This window comes from Colletotrichum fioriniae (assembly GCF_027942845.1).
Source record: "Colletotrichum fioriniae strain IMI 355084 chromosome Unknown scaffold_13, whole genome shotgun sequence".
Lineage (NCBI taxonomy): Eukaryota > Fungi > Ascomycota > Sordariomycetes > Glomerellales > Glomerellaceae > Colletotrichum > Colletotrichum fioriniae.
This window is the reverse complement of record NW_027076849.1, coordinates 1,415,970-1,440,564: the sequence shown is the minus strand read 5'-3', so window position 1 is coordinate 1,440,564 and position 24,595 is coordinate 1,415,970. Positions and strand designations below refer to the sequence as shown.

General features: G+C 53.8%; 3 protein-coding genes and 1 non-coding gene across 4 annotated transcripts; 1 reads left to right on the top strand and 3 right to left on the bottom strand.

Annotated features, from left to right (window-relative positions):
* Window positions 1-1,619: 1,619 nt before the first annotated feature.
* Window positions 1,620-4,076, bottom strand: N0V96_010118 (uncharacterized protein; the record flags this gene model as incomplete). The annotated part of the gene is made up of 1 exon (XM_053196737.2): window positions 1,620-4,076. One exon carries the CDS (start codon window positions 4,074-4,076, stop codon window positions 1,620-1,622), a length of 2,457 nt encoding a protein of 818 aa, XP_053045892.2.
* A 12,868-nt stretch (window positions 4,077-16,944) lies between these two features.
* N0V96_010117 (uncharacterized protein) lies at window positions 16,945-19,053 on the top strand (the record flags this gene model as incomplete). Its single annotated transcript, XM_065758852.1, has 1 exon — window positions 16,945-19,053. The coding sequence occupies one exon, from the start codon at window positions 16,945-16,947 to the stop codon at window positions 19,051-19,053; it is 2,109 nt and encodes a 702-aa protein (XP_065612619.1).
* Window positions 19,054-20,963: 1,910 nt separating this feature from the next.
* Window positions 20,964-21,045, bottom strand: N0V96_010116. The gene has a single exon. It is a non-coding gene; the product is annotated as a tRNA-Thr (tRNA).
* Window positions 21,046-21,689: 644 nt separating this feature from the next.
* Window positions 21,690-23,856, bottom strand: HSP82 (Hsp90 chaperone hsp82; the record flags this gene model as incomplete). Its single annotated transcript, XM_053196739.2, has 2 exons — window positions 21,690-23,528; window positions 23,593-23,856. The coding sequence occupies 2 exons, from the start codon at window positions 23,854-23,856 to the stop codon at window positions 21,690-21,692; spliced, it is 2,103 nt and encodes a 700-aa protein (XP_053045894.2).
* Window positions 23,857-24,595: the final 739 nt, after the last annotated feature.

Genomic DNA, 24,595 nt, shown 5'->3' with positions numbered 1-24,595 from the left:
CACTCCCCAGAACCATCCTGAAATTCCGAAGTCCCATGGCTTTTTTCTGAAACGACGAAGTTTGGATGTCAGGAAATTTGATTCCAGAGAAGAACGAAGTTTTTACTCGTAGAGGACCGTGTCTCGATGCTGATCTGCTTCCAGGAACATCAGCCAAACCTGAAGCCAGGAAAATGGTGAAGGACGACATGGTGTCTGTGAAGTTGAAGAGGGGAGGAAACGGACGTCAGCTTGGGGGCAGGTAGAGTACTTTTATCTCTTTTAAGGGAGAAGACCAAGCACCTTATTCTTGCATCTTGTTCTCCAAGACAACGTTGAAGCAGCAGCTTCTCCTGTAAGCTGAATCACCAAAGGCAAGCACTCCCATCGCCATCCCGCTTGGGGACTGGGCAAAATAGGCGTACCTACTGATTGGAAAGGCAAACAGGTACGGAGGGAAGGCACCACAAGACCTGTTGCCAAGCGTTCTCCGAGGCGGAAGCTGCATTCTCTGAAGATTGAACTCTGGATATGGGGAGGAGGTAAGTAGCCCAGGTGGGCTGGCTGCGTCATATTATTCAGGAATGGGAGCCACGACCTTTTGAACCCGTGGTGAGAAGGAAACCATGGGTCACGGCCTGCAAGAACCGTCGGTCTCAAATGCGCTGGGCAGGTGACACTCTTCATCATCTCAACACTGGAACTGTTGAGATGATACACTGTAAAGATCACAAGGAAAAGACGCAACATTATAATCAGATCATTTCATTTCCGCTACCAAAAGATTGGGGTATCTCGTGCCATGCAAAACGCTTCAAGGACAGTCCAGACATCCAACATGAATCATCATGCCGTACTCTCGTTGCCAATTTCCTTCCCCGCTGGGACTCGAGCCACCGCACTTCTCATCCATCCTCTGTCTCTCTCATTTCGTTCCTTGCCATGATACCACTTCCCAAGACCCAGCGCTCCGATTGAGCGAGAAAGAAAGAGACAAGCCAACAGAGAAGCGCAACGGCCCAGCCATCACATTATTCGCACTCATACTGCGTTCCGAATTCAGTCCAGTCCAGCTTTCCTTGCTAATCCGCTCCCAAAGAGTGTCCTATCGCTGATGAGGTTGTAGAAAGAGAATATTAACATCGCGCCTTTTGCTTTTGTGTAAAAATGATAGATGAGAGAAGAGAAAGGGACGTTCCCGCCATGGCACAGCCAGTCGACAAATACAGGACCACGGGTTTCAAGACCCAATACTATGTGTTACATATTTCGCCAGTGATGGCTTGCGTATAGATGGTAAGGAAATATGATAGTAAGGGATGATGAAGGGGCTATCCATGCCCACTCATCCAAGGATGAATGGGTTAGATGAGCTCTCTCGCAAACGCCGTGCTGTGTTCACCGGCTGCTCTGCTTCGTTGTGTAAAAGGGGGTAAAAGACTCAGCCACTGTGAGGTAGAGTCGACCATGGGCTTGCGCCCTCTTGGATCTTGTGATGCTTCCTCGTCCGTTCCGAATCTCCCATAATAATGCCCTTGTAATAAAGATACGTTGGAATGGGTTATGTGCGTTGTGGTAGGAAATGAGGGTAGTAAGAAAACCAGGCTCAAGCAAACAAGGAATGAAGAGACTTGAAAGACTCAGATACTTGCGGTTCGCGCCCTATCCGGCACACGTGCGTAGCAAACCATGAGCTTGAAGCTTGTTCGTAGCTCCTCGCACTCGGAAAGCAAAGCACGATCAGACCAGATGCTCTTGCTGATGGTTCCAGCTGCGCTCTCATAGCAGCGGCTGTACCACCACCGGCCCACCTTGGCCACCATCTTGGTGATGTTCTCGTCGGCCGAGTCACCATCCTCGTTCATCATTTCGGCAAGGCTGCGAACTTCCTTGGCCTTCCGGGCGCCAGCGACAGGTGGCTTCTTGCTGCCACTCTCCGATCGAGTCACAACGCTCGCCACCGGGACGCCGACGCGGCAGTTCTTGACGTCAGAAAAGCCTTTGCGGCCGAGGAGGCGTAGAATGAGGTCAGAGGATGATCCAATGCTGATTTCCGAGTTGTTCACATGGATGCGTTCTTTCAGTCGGCGGACAGTACGCCTACCTCGGTTGCCCATGTTGTTGAGATCAACGTCAAGAATCGAGAGCTCCAGGTAGCCACCTGGCTTGAGAACTCGACGTGCTTCCGAAACAATGTTCCGATAGTGAGACTCGGGCGCGGCTGCAGGGAAGCAGAAGACCACCGAGGTGAAGCTCTCTGCGCCAAAGGGGAACTTGTCCATCTGAGAGAGGTACTGAATCTGATGGTGGTTTGGCGGGCTCAGTGGGAAGCTTGACGAGTTCTTATGCTCCTCTGGCAACGGCGCGCGGGGCGACAAGTTGAAAAAGGTGGCAGCAGGGTATGTCTCTGCCGCGTAAAACGACCAGTCATCGTTACCAAGGCCATCGACGACGAGAATGGAGTGACGCTTCAGCGAGCCGACCACGTCCAGAAGCTGATCCCGGGCTGGGCTGAAGAGCACATGACCAAAAGACAACCATTTGCTGACCGTCATTGAACCGACACGAAGGTTGACTTGAGAGAGCGGCGACTCATCCTCGGAAGACTTGCAGCTGCAGTCGGACTGTCTTGATTTGCGAGACGAGCCGCTGCTTCTCTGAGACGCGGCCGTCGCCTTCCGGGCTAGCTCAGTGCTCTCGCGGTCAATGACTCTAGCAGGAATCTCGCCAACGGGCACAAGGATTTCTCCCTCAGGCTTCAATGCAAAGGCGGCCTTAAGACGTTCGGTCATATCGGCGGAATAGACACTAGACGTTGTAGCCCCCGCTTCGACCTCGACGTTCTTCTCCAGAGTCTTTGCCGACGGCACAATGGTAGGAGACTCGAGAGGCTTCAAGGATCTCTTTGACATTCGCGAGCCGTGAGTCTCGAGATGAAACGGGGCTCCCTTTGATGAAGTCGCAGATGGTGGTACGTCGCCAATCAAATCGTTGTACTCGTCCCAGATCTCGTCCTCGACAAAAGGAGCATTCGGATCGGGCACGTAAGCCATGGCATCTGCAAGGGTGTACATGCCGAGACTGCTGGAATCAGTGCTTGTGGTGCACTCGGAGTTCTTTCGAGGAGAAAACGCCAGAAACTCTCTACTGATTTGGATCATCTCGGGCGTCTTGACGGGAACGAGAGAAGAACGAGGGTCCGAGTTGGTCTTGTCGCTGGTCGCGGTAGATTCTCCACGAGACAGTTCGGGCGTGGAAAGCTCCGGGGTTGGGGTCGCACCCGAAGCAACAAAATCCGGGTTGAAGCTTGCGGCTTGCGGCGGCATCTGCATGCTGATTCTGTTGAAAGGCCGAGAGAAGCTTCTCGATGAGGTGTGTTCTGGCCGAGAGGTTACGACCTTGGGGATCCGACCGACTTGAGGGAGGCGACTTGGGCGCGGTTCAGCTGGCTTCGAAACACTAGACTGAGGTGTGTGGGTAGGCTTCATGGACCGAATTGCTGGGATTGAAGTTGACTTTGCGGTCGCCGAGTTTCTCCGAGCCTGCGATGACTTGGTTGGCTGCAAAAGCCTGCTCAATGATTCTCTCCTGTTGGTTTGGCTTGCAGAGGATGTTCGTCTTTCTTTCAGAACAGGCGGAGGGGATGGAAGATCAAAGACTTCAGCCTCGCGAAGAATCTCCTCGACGTCTGGAGTACCAATGTCTTCCTGCTCGGAACCGTCCATCAGAGTGTAGAAAGCAGCGGGCTTGTGCTGTACTACTTTTACGGTTGCAGCTACTGGCACAGCACCCTTCTCTGACTTCTTAGTGTTCGGCTGGCTCTGGGATCGGCTGAAGAGATTCCACTTCCTTGGAGAGCGTGTACGCTTGGTGAGCTTCTTTGGAGTTGCCGCAGTGGCTGCAGCAATGCGGCCCCGAATGACCTCTCTATGCATTTCGAATTGCGAATCATCCGTAAGAATGCTTGTGTCATGGCTGTTGATTGATGGCGATGTGACCCCAGTGGTGTTGATAGGCTGAGGGAGCTTCAGTGGACTCTGGTCCGGAGACGAACGCAAACGCTGAACGGATCGCCTGAACGCCAAGGTAGGCTTCATGGTAACCGCCTCGGAATCGCTACTGTCGGAAGGCCGACGACGGCTAAGGGAGGGATGAGGACCACCTCGTGGAATGGCTGATGGGGCTAGGCTTCGCCCAATGCTGGATGTTGTAGACACCTCAGAGGCATATCCAAGGCTCTGGTAGCTCTCTGACCGGACCAAGTCTACGCTATTATTTCTGTTGTCGACAAGTCCTCCACCAGAAATGATGACAGGGTTCATCCGCTCCAGCAGGAAAGGATCGGTCGGCTGGTTGCTGCTCAGGCTGTCTTGAGACGAACCAGGTCCCAGACTGGGTCGGGCCAAATTGGTTGTTGAACTTCCACTTCGTCTTCGGAGACCACCCAGGCGTCCGTAACCTTCGTGCCCAGTGCCGGCGGCTGGTCCCTTACGAACCGGTTTATCCTTCTTGTCGACTTGCGGAACCTCCGGTGCTGTTTTAGACCGCCGCCCAAAGAAGGGAAACCGCGAAAAGGTCGATGTACCGGGGCTCGGGGTACGAGTGACGGTTCTGTCATTCTTCTTTTTCGTGTCCACGGCATTTGCTGACCGCGGGGGCCGGTGTAGCCTCTCGGCCTAGCGGCAAACGAGGGGCTTGCTGAGGATTGTCTGGGTATGATAAGGGAGTCGTTGATCGCGACAACGGCTGCGGCTCCGGCCCACGTCTGTCGCCTAACAAGGAAGATGAGGATAGGTTGCTGTGGATGATGGGCAAGGGACCAAACAACTGGGATTGCAGGTCCGGGGTGTTGTCTCGGCTGGGACGAGCAGGAGGGGTTGCCCTGGGTGAAGCGGCCGGTGTCCGTCGTGGGGGAGATTGAATGGGTGACGGGGCTGTCATGACTGGCACAGCCGGCTCCCGCGAGGCTTTGGATGGAGACTCGTCATTGTCTTGATCCTTGGTGAACTTCTGGGACGACTTCCGTGGCGGTGGGCTCGGAGGTAGGGGCGACAACCTCTTCTTCTTTTTGGAGTCTTTGCGGTCGCCTTCTCGAACTGTAGAGTTTGACGATGACGATGTCAGAGACTCGCGCACCGCGGCAAGCCCTTGGGGGTCGGCGCTAAACGCCTCCATCTCATTCGGTATGCTGCTGGCTCTTCTCCGGGCGACCGGTGGCCGTGTCACTGCCGGGCTGACTTGCCTCACCCTGGGCACAGGAAGTCGCATCGGGACCACCAGCCCTGGCGATTGTGACGACATGGAGGTGGGAGTGGTATCACGGCTGTATGGACCCGGGCTAGTTGATTCAGAGAACCTAGTTGAAGGACTGCCACTGAAAGCACTCAACTGACTGCTGGTGCCGGAGAAGACGGGAGTCGGTGGTGGAAGATCGTGCGTGGCCAGCCTGTGGAGGAAATCTACGCTAGACCCCTCTGAAGAGGTGGAGGGTCGTCCATAGATCTCTCGATACCGATCAAGTTCGGGGTAAATCGTTACAGGTTGCGCTTGGGTCTTGGGCAGATCGATAACGTTTGCGATGCGAATCTCGGTTGGGCTCTCGGTCATGCCACGGTCGAGGTGGTAGGGGGCGGGTTCCAGAGAAGACCGGGATCGTGGGGCTGAAGAAGATGAACTTCCTCGAGTTGAGTCGGTATTCGAATCGTGGCGCAGGCTAGGTGTCTTCTGGGTGACAGACGACTGCTTTCTCCGCAGTACGTTGCGTTTCGGCTTGGCAAGACTCGATCGAGACTGGCCAGATGTCGAGGAGCCAGACATGGTCGGGGCATGGCTAGGTCTTTCTGGAGCCGTGCTGTTTGAACTCCATGACTGGGTCTGGTGAGTTAAAGGTGGCCGGGTAGAAGGCATCGGAATGGATGGTCGCCGCGAAGAGGCAATTGAGGGCATCGGTGCAGGTTTGGTCTGCACCGGTTGTTGAATGGCGATCCGAATATTTTCTCCTTCTCTGCGAATCCTCCGAGGTGTGCTCTGCAAATCCTCGCTCTGTTCCATGTATCCGGCAGCAGCGGCTCTTCTCGCTCGTATTTGTTCATCTGGGCGGCTTGGCAAGCCTGATGCCGTGCGTCGGGTTGCCATGATATCCCAGGTTTGAGGAAACCTCTGGGTCTGTCCACCATAATCCAGCAATCTTAATATCTCATAATTTCGCCACGATTATGTCTACAATTCTGGCTGTAAGTCAGCGATGAGGCTCTCAGGGGCAAAGAGGCGGCGGCGAGAGTAACCTGGTGCTTCACCCTCGGTCAAATTTGGACGCTGGTCCGACGTCGTGTTTCCCGAAGACTAATGCTGTGCAACAGGTTAGGATTCAAGTCCCCAGGCCAGAGAACGAATCCTAGGTTTAGACGCGGCTGACTAACAGAAGGGCAGAGATATAGATAATGGTTCTTGAGGGGCTCCTTGATCTGGGATTTCAGATCAGGCCCGGCCAAGAACCGTAGGGAAGTGATATATGGGAAGGATGGATGATTGAGGGTGGCACAGCAGATGTGAAATAATGATTCTCTCCGAACGGTCGTAAACAGAAGTGAGGAGAGAGAAAAAATTGTTTACAAGGAAGGCTGGCGCGGAAGAAGGGGATTAGATTCCGGGTTGTGATAGTGAGGGTGTGAGGTGGTGGGGTGGTGCGAGGTTGCGCGGCTGCCGTGGGAGAGCCGATTCGGTCGGGATGGTTGTAGTGGTGGTGGAGGGGTTCAGAGGGGTCTCGAAGATGGTGGGGGAAAAGGCCGCGCCTAGAGTCTAGACATGCAGACAGAGAGGCAGATAGATAATACCTTGGCGCCGCTGAGAAGAGGTGAGCCAGCCTCTTTCTTGTGACAGAGGAATGACGGTGACACGAGAGGTTGAAAGTGATCTGTCGTTTCGTGGGAAGACAGTCAAGTCAACTCGTTTTCCGCCGGTTTGCTGGGTGGGAGTTGTCGTCGAGATAAGTTGTGAGTGAGATGCGGAGATGGATCAGTGAAGATGATGGTGGGCGGATAGGAATATGGAGATGGGAGACGACGGGTAGATAGATCTAAGGTGAAGCAGCGTGGCAAGAGGGCTTGACAAGGAACAAGGAGCACTGGGATGAGGCAAAATAAGAAAAGAAAAGAAAAGAGAGAGAGAAGCTACAGCTACGTAGCAATAAGGTAAAGTAGCCAAGTCGAAGCCAAAAGAAGGCAACATCGGATTGTATATACGTCGGGGTAGGCACTCATTACCTCACCCAGAACATCAATGGAGTACCTCTTGCGAAGTACCTTCATCTAGGTAAAGTATCTTGCACTTTGCTTGTTGCTTTCCAGGCTACTGGAACAACGTGAATGGACAAAGGCGGTCGGGTCCAGCGAGCAGGGGTATGACTAGCAGCAAGAGTGCAGACGGCGGGGACAGGAGCAGTGCTTTCTGCACGATGTACCGGGATGGGAATGCGAGGCACACACGCACACCAAGGGGGGGGAGGGGGGTCTGGGTTGAACCCAATAGAAGTACCCAAGCAAAGGTACCTTTTTCGGGGCGTGGGTGTACGCACTACGTAAAGTATTCCATCTCTCGCATCGCTGCATCTGCATCCATCCAAGTATCTGTGCGAATACCTAGATGAGATGTTGGATGCTAGTCGCTTCTTCTTCTTATTCTTCTTTGCCTACGTGTGGCTCTGGAACCCTTGTCTCTGATATACCGGGCTGGCTGTGCTCTCGCAACATGTCAAGGTATGCAATACCTACGCAGGCCACACTAAGATTCCTCTCAAGCCATGGTCTTGCGGCGGTCAAGACTTGCGCATCATGGGCTCAAGTCAGGTGAGCTGCTGCAACCGCCGAGCACGGCGCTTCGGGATTGGGCAGCCATTGACAGGGGAGCGCGCGCAGGAGGGAGCAGATCATACAGCAATTTGGGCCAATTGCTATGTTGACTCATCCTGACAGATGGAGGAAACGCAAAGAGAAACTACAAGAGCCCCCGGCACGCCTGGAAAACACGGAAAGGGGGAGCTAGGTGAACATCAATATGCGAACTCCTGTCGCGGTGGAAACAGCCTGAGGAGTGTGCAGATGCGATGCATAGGGGGGGCTCCGGGCTCCGCTGGGGAGTATTTCAAGACACCTTGGAGAAGGATACGGATACAGATGAGACTGGAAGAGCGAAAGAGGGGCTAAAGACATTGGCTAGGAGCCAAGACGAGAGTGTAAAATGCTGAGAAAGGCACGCAAGACGATGAGAGGCCGATGTGTGCAGGGTACGGAGAGTAGGTGGAGGGGTCAAGACTCAAAAATGGCAATGGACGAGAATGAGATACCTCAGCTGGGTCGCCTACCAACCTATTACCCTTTACTATCTGATGGGCCAGATATGACGAGAAAAATAGTAATACGTCGGAGACTCGGAGGGGGGATGCCTGGCATCAACGGCCATGAGATGAGGCGCGAAGCTGGCTGCTAGGTACTGCGTACTCCGTACATACTGTAACTGCGCCGCCATGCGGGTAGCTTTTTTTTCGCCCTGGACTCTGCATACACGGCTCGTCCTATGGCAACAGAAAAGAGCCTTGACAAGGCGACTCGACGTTGTCATTGGGCCGCAAACCCTTGTCGTGCCCTTGTCCGCATTCGGGGTCCTTTGCATCGTCTGGGATTCTGGGATGCTGGCCCTTTTGCCTTTTGAGGAGGGGGGAAGTAAAGAAGGGAGAGGGGGCTCCAAGGGGGAAACAGACTTTTGCCGGCATGTCGAATTCGATGTTGACGCTTTTTTGTGAAAACCGAGAGGGATATCATCGTGATGTGCCGTCGTGGGAGGAACCGGAAACAGAACGTGTGACTCAAAATTAGGCGAGCATGGCTGTGCTTACCGCCAGTTGGCATGCGCTACTTGGTAGTTGGTACTGTACCTTACCCCACGAGCTCACCGACGGCGAGGGCGGTAGTGTGGTGTTGTGTAGTTTGGGTTAGAGGGCACGGGACTCGGGGCGGGAATAAGTCTCGAGTCTCGGCGACACTGGACGAGCTTGAGTTGAGAAGTTGAGATGGCGGGGAGGCAAACACCCAAAGCTGGCGGCTGGGAATGCCCTTGAAGCGACAGCGACAGCGACCGAGGGCACACGGGGGATGGCCCGCCCCGCCATGAACGAGTGCGAAAGATCAGAGGGCGAGACCGGACAGGAGTGTGTACCGCAGAAAAGTCAGACCTGGTCGTATGAGTAAGAAGGCAAAAGTAATAAGTTTGCTGTTATCGACGGAGAAAGACAGGGGTGACGCTGTATGTCATTGTCGAATGAATTGCGGCGTACAGAGAATTGAAGCGAGGAAAAGAGACTGGTTGTGTTTGGTTGACATTTACAGGTTGCGAATGGGAAACGGCGCTGGCGGGTGGATTTTGACCCGGAATGGACGAGAAAACGGGACAATGACCGTGAATGGCAAGAGCGCCAAATGATGTTACAGGATACCTCACGTATCGTACCTACCTCAAGTGCCTTCCTTCATAACTTAGAGAAACCTCACGTTTGAGAGTTGATGGTTTGGAAGGAGCGGGCGGCAGAGGGAATGGAAGAAGACACACCCCGTGACCCAATGCTGAATGGAAGGAACTGAAAAAGAATTGGACGGGAAGCATCGATGGCGACCGAAGACGAAAGAGCACTGGAGCAGGCAGGAAGGAACCTATGGAAGGAAGGACCTGGGACTCTACCACAGTAGGTGGGAGCGGACAGACGGCTCAAAAAATGGGTCTGGGATGCACCTGCCCCAATCTGGCTCTAGCGCAGCGGCTGTCGGTACGTACTTACGGGTCAAGACGGCTCAGCTTGGAACGTGCACCTCTATCGCCCAGTGGTCCGTGTCACTGGTCAGTGTGGCCCGCCGCCCGTGGATTGAGGCGGGGCTAACGGTCGCCTCTCGATCCATGTCTTTTTCTTTTTCTCGACCAGGTTGACTCTCCTCCAACACGTTTTCTTCCCATGCTGTTTGTCCTTTCGAGCCTAAAAACGCTCAGACTGCCTACCTAGGTACAAAGCGATATCCATACGGTACCAACGCTTCGCAACATCCACTCAATCCCAGCCCTAGGGCCCCCGATGACCTCCCGACACCTGGTCACTTCTAACTTTATGGAACAATACGATCCACTTTGCCCACTCGACAAGTGCCGGATGGGAGCCCTCACATATTCGACCAGGCCTCGCTGTGGCTTCGCATCTGCCTCTCGACACAGTACCTGCCTCTGTTCTATCCTGCTTTTCCCCTGCATCTCTCTCCACCGTGTCTGAAGACCATCAACGTCCAACCGCCTGCTACCGAGCAAGACAGGCCAGAACCGCTTGATTCACCAGCGTCGTCAACTGTCGTCAACATGTCATCCATCAATGATCCACTGCATGTCTCACTCTCACGCTGTCCGAGAGGACAGGTTTCTGCATGTCTCGCTCTTGTGCCACCCTCCCTGTTGATCGCCCACGCTACCGCTACGCTTGTCACATACACCCCACCCTTCCTCCAATGCCTGGCGCTTGTTTGGCGACATCTCCATATGGCCTCGGCGCTTCATCCTTGATGACCATGAGCTTTCTTCGGCTAGAATTCCCTCGACCCTCGAGATGGTGTGGACGGCTCGGGCGGACACAAGCCTCGAAGGAGACACAGACCAAGCTCAAACTCGTAGCGTAGCGGGAGACTATTATCGACTTTCCATACCATCTATCATCTATCAACAAACATACTCTGCAACTAATCACAGAGAATGTTACTGAACCGGCTTGACGGGCTTTGCGGCACCACATTGATTTGCTCTCGACTCTCCGGGCCTACTCCTCGAGAAACCAACAGGGAAACATCGGTTGGAACGCTCAGTCCTCAAAGCAACTCGATCGAGACACTCGCAGGAGGATCGACGCCGGACCCCGCGGCGAGGTAGTAGCAAACTTCTACTGGACGCCATACATGGCCATGATAGATGACTGCAGCGAAAAGCCTCAAAGACGCGTCGTCGAACCAACGACCGGGAAGCGCCACCAACACGTAGACGCGCTTCCTCGTCTGTTCGCGAGCCGAATTAGGATTCTTTGAGGGTGTCGTCAAACTTGGTAAACCAGGCCCTCGGCGTACTAAGCTAATAGGAGATGGATGGTACGGCATACCATTGAAGCCTCCTTTATCCAAGATAGTCCCAAAAGATCCGGGCAAAGTGGACCGACGGATTCGAACTATTTTCCCAATTGTTATATTCTCCGGCACGACAGGCAACGATACGCTCATGAGTGGCCCGCCGTCCTTGCAATCTCACCCACGACTGGGTCGTCTGATACGGCCCGTTGCCCGCAGAGTCAGCTTCACAGCCTGCCTATCCGTGGGGTGACTTGGGGGTGAGAGCTGGCTCGGTATGGCAGTCTGGTCATGGAAGACATTTGGAAGTCTTCCATTCGCAGACAGTGCAACGCTCCAACCTCTCTTCAAGGCCCTTGCTCCAGGGCAAACTAGAGTTTGACATTGTCTCATTCAAAGTCCAGATCCGCTCGAGCAACGACCATCGCCCCCGTCGGCCGCGTATAATATCCAACCACTATTGGAAGAGGAGTGTTGCTATTCTCTTGGTCTGGGGCCTGGTGTATTCTCAATTGTATGATTGGCTCTATTCGAAATGGACTTCTGGGCAGGAAGGGGCGCGATCCCTCTCCCCGTCGTTCATTGGCCTTTTAAAGGTCATTTTGGGCCAATCATCTGGCCAATCCAACACAATCTCCCACCACCAAAGTTTGGTCCCTGAAGGTCCATTTCCCCCTCATGCATGTCTCTCCTTACCCGCATCTCCCGGAAACGGTCCATCACCAATCGTCTGCTTTGACTCCACGACCAAATTTCTCTTTCAAGATGATTATGCTGAAAGGAGATGATACTGGCGTCATGGGTCTTAGTCAGAGATGATATCTCATCCTGACTTTTAGGCTGGCCCCGAACGTTTCCCCCGCAACGGACTGCCAATGTCTCGGAGCATACGCTTGCAAAGAAAATGACAGCTCCCAATGCACACATTGACGAGCACGGCGCAGATGATGGGCAGCATAAACAATCATTCTGTCCAAAAGAAACGCCAGAAAGTGATACTCGACGAGCTCACCATCAGAATCCGCACATCGCTTGGCCAGCAACAGGCTTCTGACCAACATAGGCTGCATGATTTGCGGCATGCAGGATACGACGAGAATAGCAACATGGCCTTCTCCCTCTTGGCCTAGAGGCTAGATCGACCCCTCAACCGATAACCAACTGGCGCGGTATCTGGGCGATACAATCGGCCAGCCAAATGGAACGCGGGCACAGAAGGACCTCTACCAAAACTGGCCGACTGGGATCACGGTACTTGCAGCTCAAGGAGCCATGATACCCCCAGGCAACATGCCAAGTAACGACAAGCGCAAATGGAGACAAGGCGGCCATACCAGAGTAGCTGAAACCTGCAGCTCGACTGTGGCGACTATTATGCGCTGGCCGCGTCTAAAATGGACTGAACCAAGGCCTGATTAATGGGTTGCGATTGCGGCTGCGTCGTATACCGCAAGGTCAAGGCCAAGTTGCTGCCGAAGCGAGACGGCGGCCCTGCCAGAGGTGCAGAAGCAATTCCGCAACGGCGTCTTCGGTGGCGCTGAAAGGTACTGTGGTGAGGCAACCAGCGAGCAAACGAGCATGCAAGACTTGCAAAACCTGCACTCCGCCACACGCCTCATCCGGACCCCATGCCATCACTGGGTCGTGAGGCTGGTGACGTGGCACTCAAGTTCGGCGAAGCGGGTCTCGGGTGGCTCAGTGCTAACGGAGCCGGATTTGGTTGCACTCTATGTATGAGTCTGTGCCACTCACAGATACCCTTGCACCCGTTTGCTTCTGTGGCTTGTTCCCGGTCTTGGGGAATCGCAGATCTCTGGGTTTTGCTCGGTCGCGAGTCTACATCCATCGCCGTGTCACTGGTACTTGCGGCGGTGAAGCCAGGATCGCCTCGCTGACTCCGAAGACAACGCAGCATCTGGATATTCAACGTTCCGACAAAAACAGACTCGCCATATCGACACGGATATCAAGTCACAAGTCAACGGTCTCCAGGAGCGAGCCCGAGCAATGATGAAATCACTTGGGGTCTTGTCTCGCTTCCAGGACTGGGACCAACGACGAGCCCACCTGTGGCCCCTGTTCCCTCTCCAATCGTAGCCGCCAAAGATCCCGCGACCAGGGGCCTGTTCAAGTAGGCAGGGGTTTCGGCATTTCCATTGGCTTGGGTCCGATGAGACAGCAGGGGTGCGCAGACTGCACTTCGAGTCTAGTGAGTAACGTGATGAAGGCTAGGTGCGAGCGCCCACAGCTTTCACACTCCTTCACATCCATCACGGCGGTTGTTGGAGGACGGGAGGTCCAGAGTTTTCACATTTACGGAGTACTTTGGCATCATCCGAATCTGTCGTCGTTGGACGGGTGGCCGCCGCACAGACGAAGGAGCCAAAGCGAAGAAATTGCCCTTCCGCCCGCACCCGTCATCCGCAAGTGGCGCCTGGCGCATTTCCCATAGACGCGGGATTAGCGCGATGGCTGAAAGCCAGAAGACCACACACCCCGTCGTTGGAAAGCGGCCGGGCTTCGTACTAAAAGTCCAAGAGGCCGTTTTGGGGTCTCGCGGGAAGGCTGGGCTGTGCTGAGACATGGGGCGGGCTAGCTAACTAACAATCAGCTGGCTCAGAGCTTGATGCGTTGGCAGCTCGACTACTTGATGAACCGGTTTTCCCCCAATAGCCTTGACAGAACTTTCTACAGCGAAGCAGCCTGTCATGTCGAGAGCCTTACCTTACCCTTCTGCGCACAGGCTCCAGACCTGGAGGCCCCACGGCGAACAGAGCTTGCTCGGGAACCAACGTCACCAAAACCACCAACTCGGCACACGCCTGTTGGGTGAGAAAGCCCTTTTCGTCTCAGAAAAGAGTTCGGCTGAAGTCAAACTGACAGCTGCAAGTGGAGCTGTAAGTGTTTGGCAGCTGTGAAGCGAATAGTTTTGCAGAAATCTCACATCGTTGGTTGGAAACGGTGTTCGATATGGTCGAATAATGGGGAGTCTCCCGCGCCATGAGAGGATTCCGAGCCCTGCAGCTCTGCGGCGTGGCTTGATTGAGAAGAGCTGACGAAGGACTAGACTGGCTACAGTTTGTTTTGTTGGATTCTCTGGAGCATATCACCTCGTCATTCGTCTCTCGTCTTTCGGTCTTATCGATTTACCCCTTTTTTCAAGTTCTTCGACCGCAACGCTTTTTAGGTGGATTAAGCTGCGCAGGACGCGGCACAACAGCAGTCTTTCTTGAGTTCTTACGTCGATGGCTTACCGGTGCTAGATCCCTCGCAGGGCACGGACGACGGAAGATTTTGACTTTGTTGACATTAGTGAGAGACCATGATGAGGCCGTCGATTTGTCTAGCGGCGGGTTTTGAAGGCGCCGGCTACCTGGCTTATGCGTAGCTTGTCCGTTCATTTGGGTTGTCGCATTGACGGATGTCGATGTTTGGTTTGCCTTAGGGCTTACGACGGCGCCGGAATGTTGGAAGTGCTTGGCTTTAAGTGAGCCACTTCATCTTTGTGGACAATGTGAGTTGTGGCAGGTTGTTCGAGACATCTGTAGGGGTTGTTCTTATGAACTTGGGTCTCTGCGTTCCTTTCTCTTGATCTTCTGGCGTTTAGTGTGAGACCATCGTAGATGACATCGTTTGACGGCGTTTCTTCTCATGTGAGAACCATTCGCCCTGAGCAGCAAAGTAAGCTCTGCAAGATCGAGTTCGCACTTGATGCCTTACCCATCATCAGACGCCATTTGTAATCTATATGAATTGACGCATTCCTCGCATCGTCTATCGGAATGGAATTCTTATTCGAGGAGGCATCGGCTCGTTCTTTTTGCCCTTCTATTCGCTTTTCTTCATTTCTACATCAACGAGGGTAACATCTTTAGCTCGCGAGGCGGGTGTTCACACACCCGAAGGACGGTAGCTGAAAGAACGTGATCTATCTCTTTGCCTCGTTTGTCCTCGTTCACGTATTCATGGGGGATCGTGTTCAAGACGGAAGATGAGTGATTCTTATTATGCGAAAGTTGACTTTGCAATAAAAAGACAATGCGGTTGGTCTCAAGGGGTTATTCGTTCCTTTGTCTGGCACTTTTACCCTTGTGCGGTTTCCTAGCATTCCCGCGGTACTACCATGGTTGTTACCACGGTTGCCAGGTTTTAGCTTTAATATCACGATACCCGGTGCTCTATATAGGGAGCGGCATCACTAGGGCGTTTCATATGACGGATGCTGATCATGTACCTTCCACATTAGTAGCATATCTTGATGAATGGTATGGACCAAGTAGGCTTGTCTAAGTGATCTCAAACACTATTCAATACACGGTACTTAGAGACCAGAGTAAGAGGACGAGAGGACAGCACACAGTGTCGTACATTAGCTCTGTTGCTCTTGTTTTATTAGAGGTGTTCTACTCCCTGGTCTCTAATAGACCAGAAATGAGTGTGGGCTTCGCGCCGATACTATCCGAGCGTTCGACTTCATGGGTCATACATCACCTCATCATCCCCTTGAGGCCTAAATTCTCAGCAGTTCTGGCTCTCTCTTCTTAACGTGGGATTTCGAGTATTCTGCGGGATATAGACCCTTGCCGATCGATAAAGCGCGAGGGAAGAAGACGGACGCATAAAATATGGGTTGATGCCATGGTATAACGAATCACCTGAGGATGAGTCGCACTGCCCATGCCGTGTAGTCACTGTGACTGCGGCCAAGTTTCATGACAATGGCATTCAATACCTCATTGACCCTGCCGGAAGATTATAGCATAGATGCAAGTTTGCGGCTGTTTATATAGATGTTCTTTCAGCTGATATACGAGGACTGAGGTGTTAGATCTGGCCGAGTAAACGCATTACCTGCCCGTTATCAAAGGAAGTCGATGGATCAGGGCAGCTGAATGGTCCGGAAAGCATAAAATAGTTGCTCTGAGAATTAACGATGCTGTGAGAGATCACATTTATAGCTATCTACCTCGCGTCAAAGGCCAGGCTCTCAATGGATACGAGGAGGACGTCGACTATGCCGATGGCAAGGAGGACGTATCAGAAACGCGACAGCTATGAGGAACTTTTCCGCGCGTATAGACCTTGGCTCATATGGCAATGGGTGCAAACTAGGTGCCATCGACTAACAGCTTCTGGTTCAGAGGCCGAGACAGACTCACTTGAGGCGTCTCCATGAGAACAGCGTCGAAGCTTGGGGTCAACGCAGGAGCTTCAAGATAAATTTCACTTCTTTGATCCGGAAAGCAGCTGTCATAGACAGGTCCCTCTTGGATATTGCGGTCACTTTCGCAATCGACAGATGAAATATCCACTGCCTTGTCTTCGCACCTCGGAAACCATCATAGCCTCTTGCCAAAAACACTCAATCCCCAAAGTAGGGCTAATAACGGTGTAGACGTACGATTGACTCACTTAGCACGAGAAAGGCTCTACATGTTTTATTGCCTCCAGACCTTGGGATCAGGACCCAAGTCAAACGTACAACACAGAATATCGACAGGGAATACGTAACCCCTGGCAGTGATCTGGAGTTGCGATCGTCTCTCTCGCCAACCCCGCCTCCGCATCCCGGGCAAACGCTCGCCGCCTCGCTTCAGATTTACCCCGACATTCACCCCCGTCAATCTCGCTAACACGAGTACGCGGGGAAATTCTTCCACATCGCCGACTTACACAAGCCTGACCTACCAGAACGGGATCGCATGCCAAGAAACACTCACTCGCTCCGTCATGTTGTTGAAATAAGAAAACCACAAAGAGCCGCCGTCAGGCACGACATCACAATGGAACACCCACCTCCCTGCGACCTCGCCGTCCTCTGCTCAAGATGGCCCCAATAATGACACGCCTCCTCCATTTTGCGCTCCTCCTTTTCTCCTCACTCGCCCTACTTGTCTCAACGGCCAGCACTACGGACCCGAATCCAGCTCGGCCATGGGAAGCTTACATCAACAGCCCGTCCACCCGGACCCTCCTCCCTCAACGGATCCACGCCGTCTCCGGGCCCGCGAACGTGACGACCTCCGCCGATGACGGGAGCTTCGTCCTCACCCTCCAGCCAGGAGGCCAAATCTCCCTCGACTTTGGCTACGTCGGCGGTCTGCTCTCCATTATGGCCGAGTCCAGTGACAGATCACCATCATCTAGCAATTCATCAGAGCCGCACTTCTCACTCGCCTTCGCTGAATCTCCCTTCTTCGTCCGTGAGATCTCAGACGACACGGGCGCAACACCAACCCAGGACTACGACAAGGCTCTCAACGTCACAATTCCCGCTTCCTCCTCAGCAAACCCCTACGCTTACACCATGCCCAAAGAACGCTTCCGCGGCGGCTTCAAATACCTAACCCTCCACGCCTTCCGCCCCGTCACTATCACCTCAATCATCTGCCACCTAGCCTATTCCCCCTCCCAACCAAACCCTTCCCTCTGGACAGGCCACTTCCACACACCCGACGACAACCTCCTGACACGCATCTGGTACGCCGGCGTCTTCACAGCCCAAACCAACATCGCGCCACCTAACACGTCCCGCTGGTTACCTCAAGTAAAACCAGGCTGGGCCTACAACGCGACCCTCGGCGTCGAAGGCCCCATGCTCCTCGACGGCGCGAAGCGAGACCGCGCGGTCTGGCCGGGCGACTTGGGTATCGCGGGCACGACGGCGTACCTAGGTCTCGGTGACACCGGGTTGGAATCGGTGTTCTTTGCTCTGGAGACCATGTTCCTTTACCAGAATGCCTCGACGGGGCAATTACCTTTCGCGGGCCCGACAACTGGGTCCTGGAGAAGGGGCGCAAAGAGTGATACGTATCATGCTTGGACCTTGATTGCTTGCTTCAACTACGCAATCTTCACCCGCGACGAAGCTTGGCTTACTGGCCGGTGGGGGAACATCACAACGGGTGTAGATTACATCCTCCGCGCCCTCGACGCCAGCAACGGCATAGGCCTCGCGAAACAAGTCGAGACAAACGACTGGGCGCGCCTCGGCGGCGGGGGTTACAACAGCGCTCTCAACGCGCTGAACTACCACGCCCTCTCCTCCATCGCAAGCCTAGCCGCCGACACGGCGACGGCCTCCGACGGCCGCGGAGAGCAGGCAGCGACGTGGGCGGCTGCGGCAGTCAGACTCAAGACGGCGTATAACGATGTGTTATGGGACGCTTCCGCCTCACAATACCGCGACAACGAGACCGTGGCGGGAGCGCTCCTCTTCCCGCAAGACGGCAACGCGCTGGCCTTGCAATACAACCTCACCACGACCCCCGCCCAAGCCTCCTCCCTCTCCGCGGCACTACTTCGCAACTGGAACGCCATCGGGCCCGTCACGCCCGAGCTACCGGACACAATCTCCCCTTTTATCTCCTCCATCGAAGTCCTCGCGCATTTCGCCGCGCGGAAACCCCGTCGCGGGCTGCGGCTGATGCGCCGCACGTGGGGCTACATGCTCGACTCCCCGCTCATGACGGGCACCACGCTCGTGGAGGGGATGAGCGCCAACGGGTCGTTGTATTACCGCTCGCAGCGGGGGTATAACTACGACGCGGCGTATACCTCGCTCTCGCACAGCTGGTCTACGGGGCCGACGCAGGCTCTTAGCTTCAAGGTTGTCGGGCTTGAGGTTGTTGGGTGGGGAAGGTGGCGGTTCGAGCCGCAGATGGGGGATCTGAGGAGGGCGGAGACGGGATGGAGGGATGGGAAGGGAGGTGAGTATGGGGCTGTTGTTGTGGTTGAGGGTGGTGGGAGTAATGATGATGGGCAGGGGACAGAAGGGGTGCTGGAGGCGGAGATTCTGACGCCTGATGGGACTGAGGGATCGCTTGAGATTCCGTATTGTGAGGTGCTGTTTGTTGATGGGCAGAAGTGGGATGGTAGTCGTCTACAAGGAGGGCGATTGAAGATCCGGGGCGAGGGATGTCGAGTCAGTTGTTGAAGAGGACTGTACCATGAGCAGCAGTATGGAGCAATCTCAGACTTCTATCACAGACAGACTGGAGGATCCTTCGGTGTGCTGATAACAACACCTGGCAGGGTAGCTGGGTTGGTAATTGGCCAAACACTGTATTTCACCTGGCTGGAGGAACGCAACCGTCTTTTCGTTGGTTCCAAGTCAAGCACCATGGACGACGATGGCTTTCGGGATATAGCTCCAAGAATGTGTGCGCATATTTGCGAGGTCTATAACTGAATCCCCTGGTCTGAGCAACAGAACTAATAGTCCGACTAGGTTAGCATCGACGAGATAGACTGGACTGAGTCTTTTGGGGGGCTCGAACCATCCTCGTCTCGCTGCTCTGAAGGCCTCATTGGATTCGAACATACTATATAGAGTTAGTCCACCTTGACGAACTAAATCCGATCGCAATAACATGACAGTGGGTAACCTTAAATGTTAGTCAAATTATAGGCGAGGCGAAATTACAGCTGACGTGAGAGTGTAATTCAGTAACCATTTAAAAAGGTAATGAACCCAAGACAAGCTGACGCCGAGAGTCTCGGCCTGCAGCAGATCCACAACTTGAACTTCCTGCGATGGACTTTCCAAGTCTGAGAGGAACAAAAGCTTGATCCACTGCTATGCGCCTCGACTTTCTCTTCCAACTTCGTCAATGCTTCAACGCCTGGAATACACCTACTCGCTTGCCATTGACCCAGACATCATCAGCACTCGGCCTAAGTGGGATGACATAGCCTCATCCTTTAAGGTTATGGGCACAGAAGGACAGGCAGACACGATATCTAAGGACAGAGTAGGACAACATGATTCTGAGTGGAAATATAAGAGGTCGATAAAATCACGTCTTGTTCTGGCTTCATGATATAGCAGCAGCCACCGCCAGAAAGCCATCTCACCACCGAAACCTTTTACAAAGCAATAGCTCCGCTCTTTGTTTTCTATATATCCAGCCCCCGTCGCCAATCTCCAGCCTCCACTCGCCACCCAAGCTCTCCCGTACTCCGAGTCAAGATGCACTTCCAGAGCTTCGTAAGACCAAATCCTCTCCTCAATTGAGTCTCGACAGCGAGCTGTCGGCATTTGGAAATTCTTCACGCTAACATTGGCTTTGTCTCAAGCTCCTCGCGGCCGCCATAAGCCTGCCTTTCTCCATGGCCGCTCCAGTAGCCGAAGCAGACACCGCCAGCAACGTGGCAACCACCAACAACGTGGCGACCAGCAGCAACAACCTCGAGGCTCGAGCCTGCCCCTATACCGGCTGGTACCAATGCATCAACGTCCAGACCAATCTCTGCATTACCCAGTGTGCTTGGGCTGGCAGAAAGTCTGCTACCTGCCTGTCTGGTTGTTCTGGAAACGCGAATAGTGCTTGCGGTGCCTATGGCTGCGGCCAGTGAGCCCTAATGAGCAAGTAAGGAGATGCCGGGTTAGAGAGTAAGCGGGGTGGTATGGAATTGAGAAGGGGATGCGAGAGTTGAGAGAGTGGTGATTAGGGGGGGTGAGGGAGATACTGTTCTAGCGAGTTTCGATCTAGAAATTGAGCTACTTAACCTCGCACATTTAAGCCGGTGCATACTAGGTGACTTTACAAAGTATCATAACCGACTCCCGAGAACTGCCCATGGAAGATCAATCCGATTTGAACAGTTGCCGTGTATCGCGGAAGGAGCACTTGGAGGGCTTTTGCCGTACGGACATAGAATTGCACGTCTCCTAGTCGTGTCAAGGGGGAAATGGTTAAGAAGCGGACAGGCGCCAAACAGGCAGACTCATCTAGTTCAGCCGAGCCTCGTAAGCCTTTTGTTTACATACAAGTCCAAAACAAACAAATGCAAGCCCAAAAATTCTGGAAAAGGAGATGATTACAACTCTAGATCCAAAAAAGATGCCCCCTCACGGGATTGAACCGTGGACCTTCGCATGTCGATCAAGTACGAGTGCGACGCTCTACCACTGAGCCAAAGGGGCTCTCTGAATTTCCCCCCAACATGTCCAACCATATCGCGCGAGCGAGCGTGAGCGAGCGAACCAGATCCGAAGCGACGACGAGAAGGCCGTGGCCTGGAAACCGTGCGGCACGTACACGACGATGGCATGCCACAGAATTCGGCTGCTCGGGCAGGAGAAGTCTAGCTTGTTAAGAGGCTTTCTGCCTCTTGTTCGGGCAGCCGTGTTTTGCCATGAGCTAGTCGTTCTGCAGGGTGCACGATATTTGCTGTCAAGAACGATGGCACAGAGTTCATGAGGAATCAAGTTGTCATCACGTTCATCACATCCATGGAGGGCAGGTTTCGAGGCCACAGCCATCATTTCACAGGAAGTTCGTCCCAAGGGCGACTTGACTCTGATGATGGTGATAAAACAATAGACTACAAGAGCAAGGCATAATACATCACATCATCATACAAAGAAGGTTATTTGTCTTAACGTTCCAATTCTGAGCGTCTACCTCATCTGTCTCATGATCATGACGGGCTAACTAGAATACACCCATACATCTAATATGGGGAGGCAATTATGGAAAACTTCCGAAGCCGCAATTAAAACCGAAAACCGTCCAACTCCGATGAACTTTTTCTCTGGTATCCCGTGTTTTTCATCCCAAAGATCCTTTAGTCAACCTCCTCCATGGCGCTGTCACCAGTCTCGACAGCGGACGTGTCAGCGGCAGGAGCCTCGACAGTCTCCTCCTCCTCGTCAATGTTCAGGCCGAGCTGGACAAGCTTGTGGATGCGCTCGGCGAAGCTGGCGGGCTCATCAATGGTGAAGCCAGAGACCAGGAGAGAGGTCTCGAAGAGAAGCTGGACGATAGACTTGACGGTGCGGTCGTTCTCGCCGTCGGTCTCGACCTTCTTCTTGAGCTCCTTGATGATGGTGCTCTTGGGGGAGATCTCGAAGGTCTTCTTGGAAGACATGTACGAGGACATGGAGGTGTCACGGAGGGCCTGGGCCTTCATGATACGCTCCATGTTGGCGGACCAACCGAACTGGCCAGTACGGATGGCGCAAGGGGCACCAGTGAGCATCTGGGAGACGACAACCTTCTCGACCTTGTCACCGAGAACGTTCTTCAGGCTCTTAGCGAGACCCTCGTACTCCTTCTCCTCGGCCTCACGGGCAGCCTTCTCCTCCTCCGTCTCCTCGAGCTCGAAGTCCTTGGTGATGTCGACAAGCTTCTTGCCCTCGAACTCCTTGAGCTGAGTCATGGCGTACTCATCAATGGGGTCAACAAGGAAGAGAACCTCGAAGTTCTTCTCCTTGAGGGAGTCCAGGAAGGGAGACTTGGTGACAGCCTTGATGGACTCGCCAGTGATGTAGTAGATGTTCTTCTGAACCTCGGGCATACGAGTGACGTAGTCGGAGAGGGAGGTGAGCTCATCGCCAGACTTGGTGGAGTTGAAACGGAGGAGCTTGGCGAGGATGTTGCGGTTCTGGGAGTCCTCGTGAATTCCGAGCTTGAGGTTCTTGGAGAAGGCAGAGTAGAACTTGTCGAACTGCTCCTTGTCCTCGGCGATCTCCTGGAAGAGCTCAAGAGCCTTCTTGACGATGTTCTTCTTGATGACCTTCATGATCTTGTTCTGCTGAAGGGTCTCACGAGACAGGTTGAGGGGAAGGTCCTCAGAGTCGACAACACCCTTGACGAAGCCGAGCCACTCGGGGATGAGGTCGGTGGCATCGTCGGTGATGAAGACACGGCGGACGTAGAGCTTGATGTTGTTCTTGGTCTTCTTGGTCTCGAACAGGTCAAAGGGAGCACGCTTGGGAACGAAGAGGATGGCACGGAACTCGAGCTGACCCTCAACAGAGAAGTGCTTGACGGCAAGGTGGTCCTCCCAGTCGTTGGAAAGGGACTTGTAGAAGGAGGCGTACTCCTCCTGGGAGATGTCCTGGGGGTTGCGAGTCCAGATGGGCTTCTGCTTGTTGAGCTCCTCCTCCTCAATGGAAGTCTCCTTGACCTTCTTGGTCTTGGGCTTCTTCTCCTCCTCATCATCATCGACCTCCTCGATCTTGGGCTTCTTGTCGTCACCCTCCTCGGTAGTCTCGGTGGCCTCCTCATCGGGGACCTCCTTCTCGGTCTCCTTGGTGACGTGGAGGTAGATGGGGTAGGAGATGAACTCAGAGTGCTTCTTGATGACCTCCTTGACCTTGGCCTCGTTGAGGTAGTCGGTCTGCTCGTCCTTCAGGTGAAGGATGATCTTGGTGCCGCGGCCAAGGGCCTCACCCTCGGTGTCGGGGGTGATGGAGAAGGTGCCACCAGCGGAGGACTCCCAGACGTACTGCTCGTCGTCGTTGTGCTTGGAGACGACGGTGACCTTGTCGGCGACAAGGTAGGCAGAGTAGAAACCAACACCGAACTGACCAATCATGGAAATATCGGCACCGGCGGTCAGAGCCTCCATGAACTGCTTGGTTCCGGATCGGGCAATGGTACCCAGGTTGTTGACGAGGTCCTGAGAAGGTCAGCTACTGATCATTGCAATTGATTGGGAAGTGTTGGGACCATGGAGTACTAACAGCCTTGGTGAAACCAATACCGGTATCACGGATGGTGAGGGTCTTGTTCTCCTTGTCGGGGATGATGTCGATTCTCAGGTCCTTGCCCGAGTCGAGCTTGCTGGGGTCGGACAGAGACTCATAGCGGATCTTGTCCAAGGCATCGGAGGCGTTGGAAACAAGCTCACGCAGGAAGATCTCCTTGTTTGAGTAGACAGTGTTAATGATGAGCGACAGGAGCTGAGAGATCTCAGCCTGGAACTCGAAGGTCTCCGGGGAAGACATTGTGATGGAGGATGTGGGTATCTAGGGCGTAACGGTCGTAATTCTGTCAAGATTTGTTAGATATTGTTTGGAAAAGTTGTCTGGGTGGGCGGTGAGGCTGCGGTTCGTGGAGGGGTAGTAGAGCGGGGGGAGGGGAGCCTTGTCGCCAATTTCGCAGAATTGGACCTCCAAAGCAGAAGGTGCAAAGATGATGAATCTCAATCACCGACGAGGCTGACGCTTGAAATGCGAAATACCGAGTTCCAATTGAAAGAGAAGTGAGGGGTGACGCTGACGCTGGGGATGGCAAAACGGCATCGAGACCAGGCCGGGACAGCGGGGTGTGTTTCGGCGAGCTTACCTTGAGAAGAGCTTCTCTACGAATGCAACAGGTCTTTCGCTGCTACGAATCGACGATGGAAAGATTGATTCTTTTGGGGGAGTAGGAGAGAAGAGAGAAATTGGGAGAGAGAGAGAAAAGTTGAGATGCGAGGAAGAAGAAGTCTGAGAGTCAAGAAGACGTGGGAAGAGGAGGAGGCTAAAAAAGAAAAAGACGTCTGGAGTCCCGGTGGCCGTCTGGACCCCAAAGCAGAAAGGCAGCGACGCTCACCCCCCCAGCTCAAGAATTCTATGCGATTCCATCACCTCCAGGCCTTCCAGACCCTTCTCTGATTCGCTTGCCCTGCCACCACAGCAACCGTGCGGGGGCTCTGATTGGTTGATCTGCGGGGGCCACCGTGTGGGACGAGGGTCCCTTTTT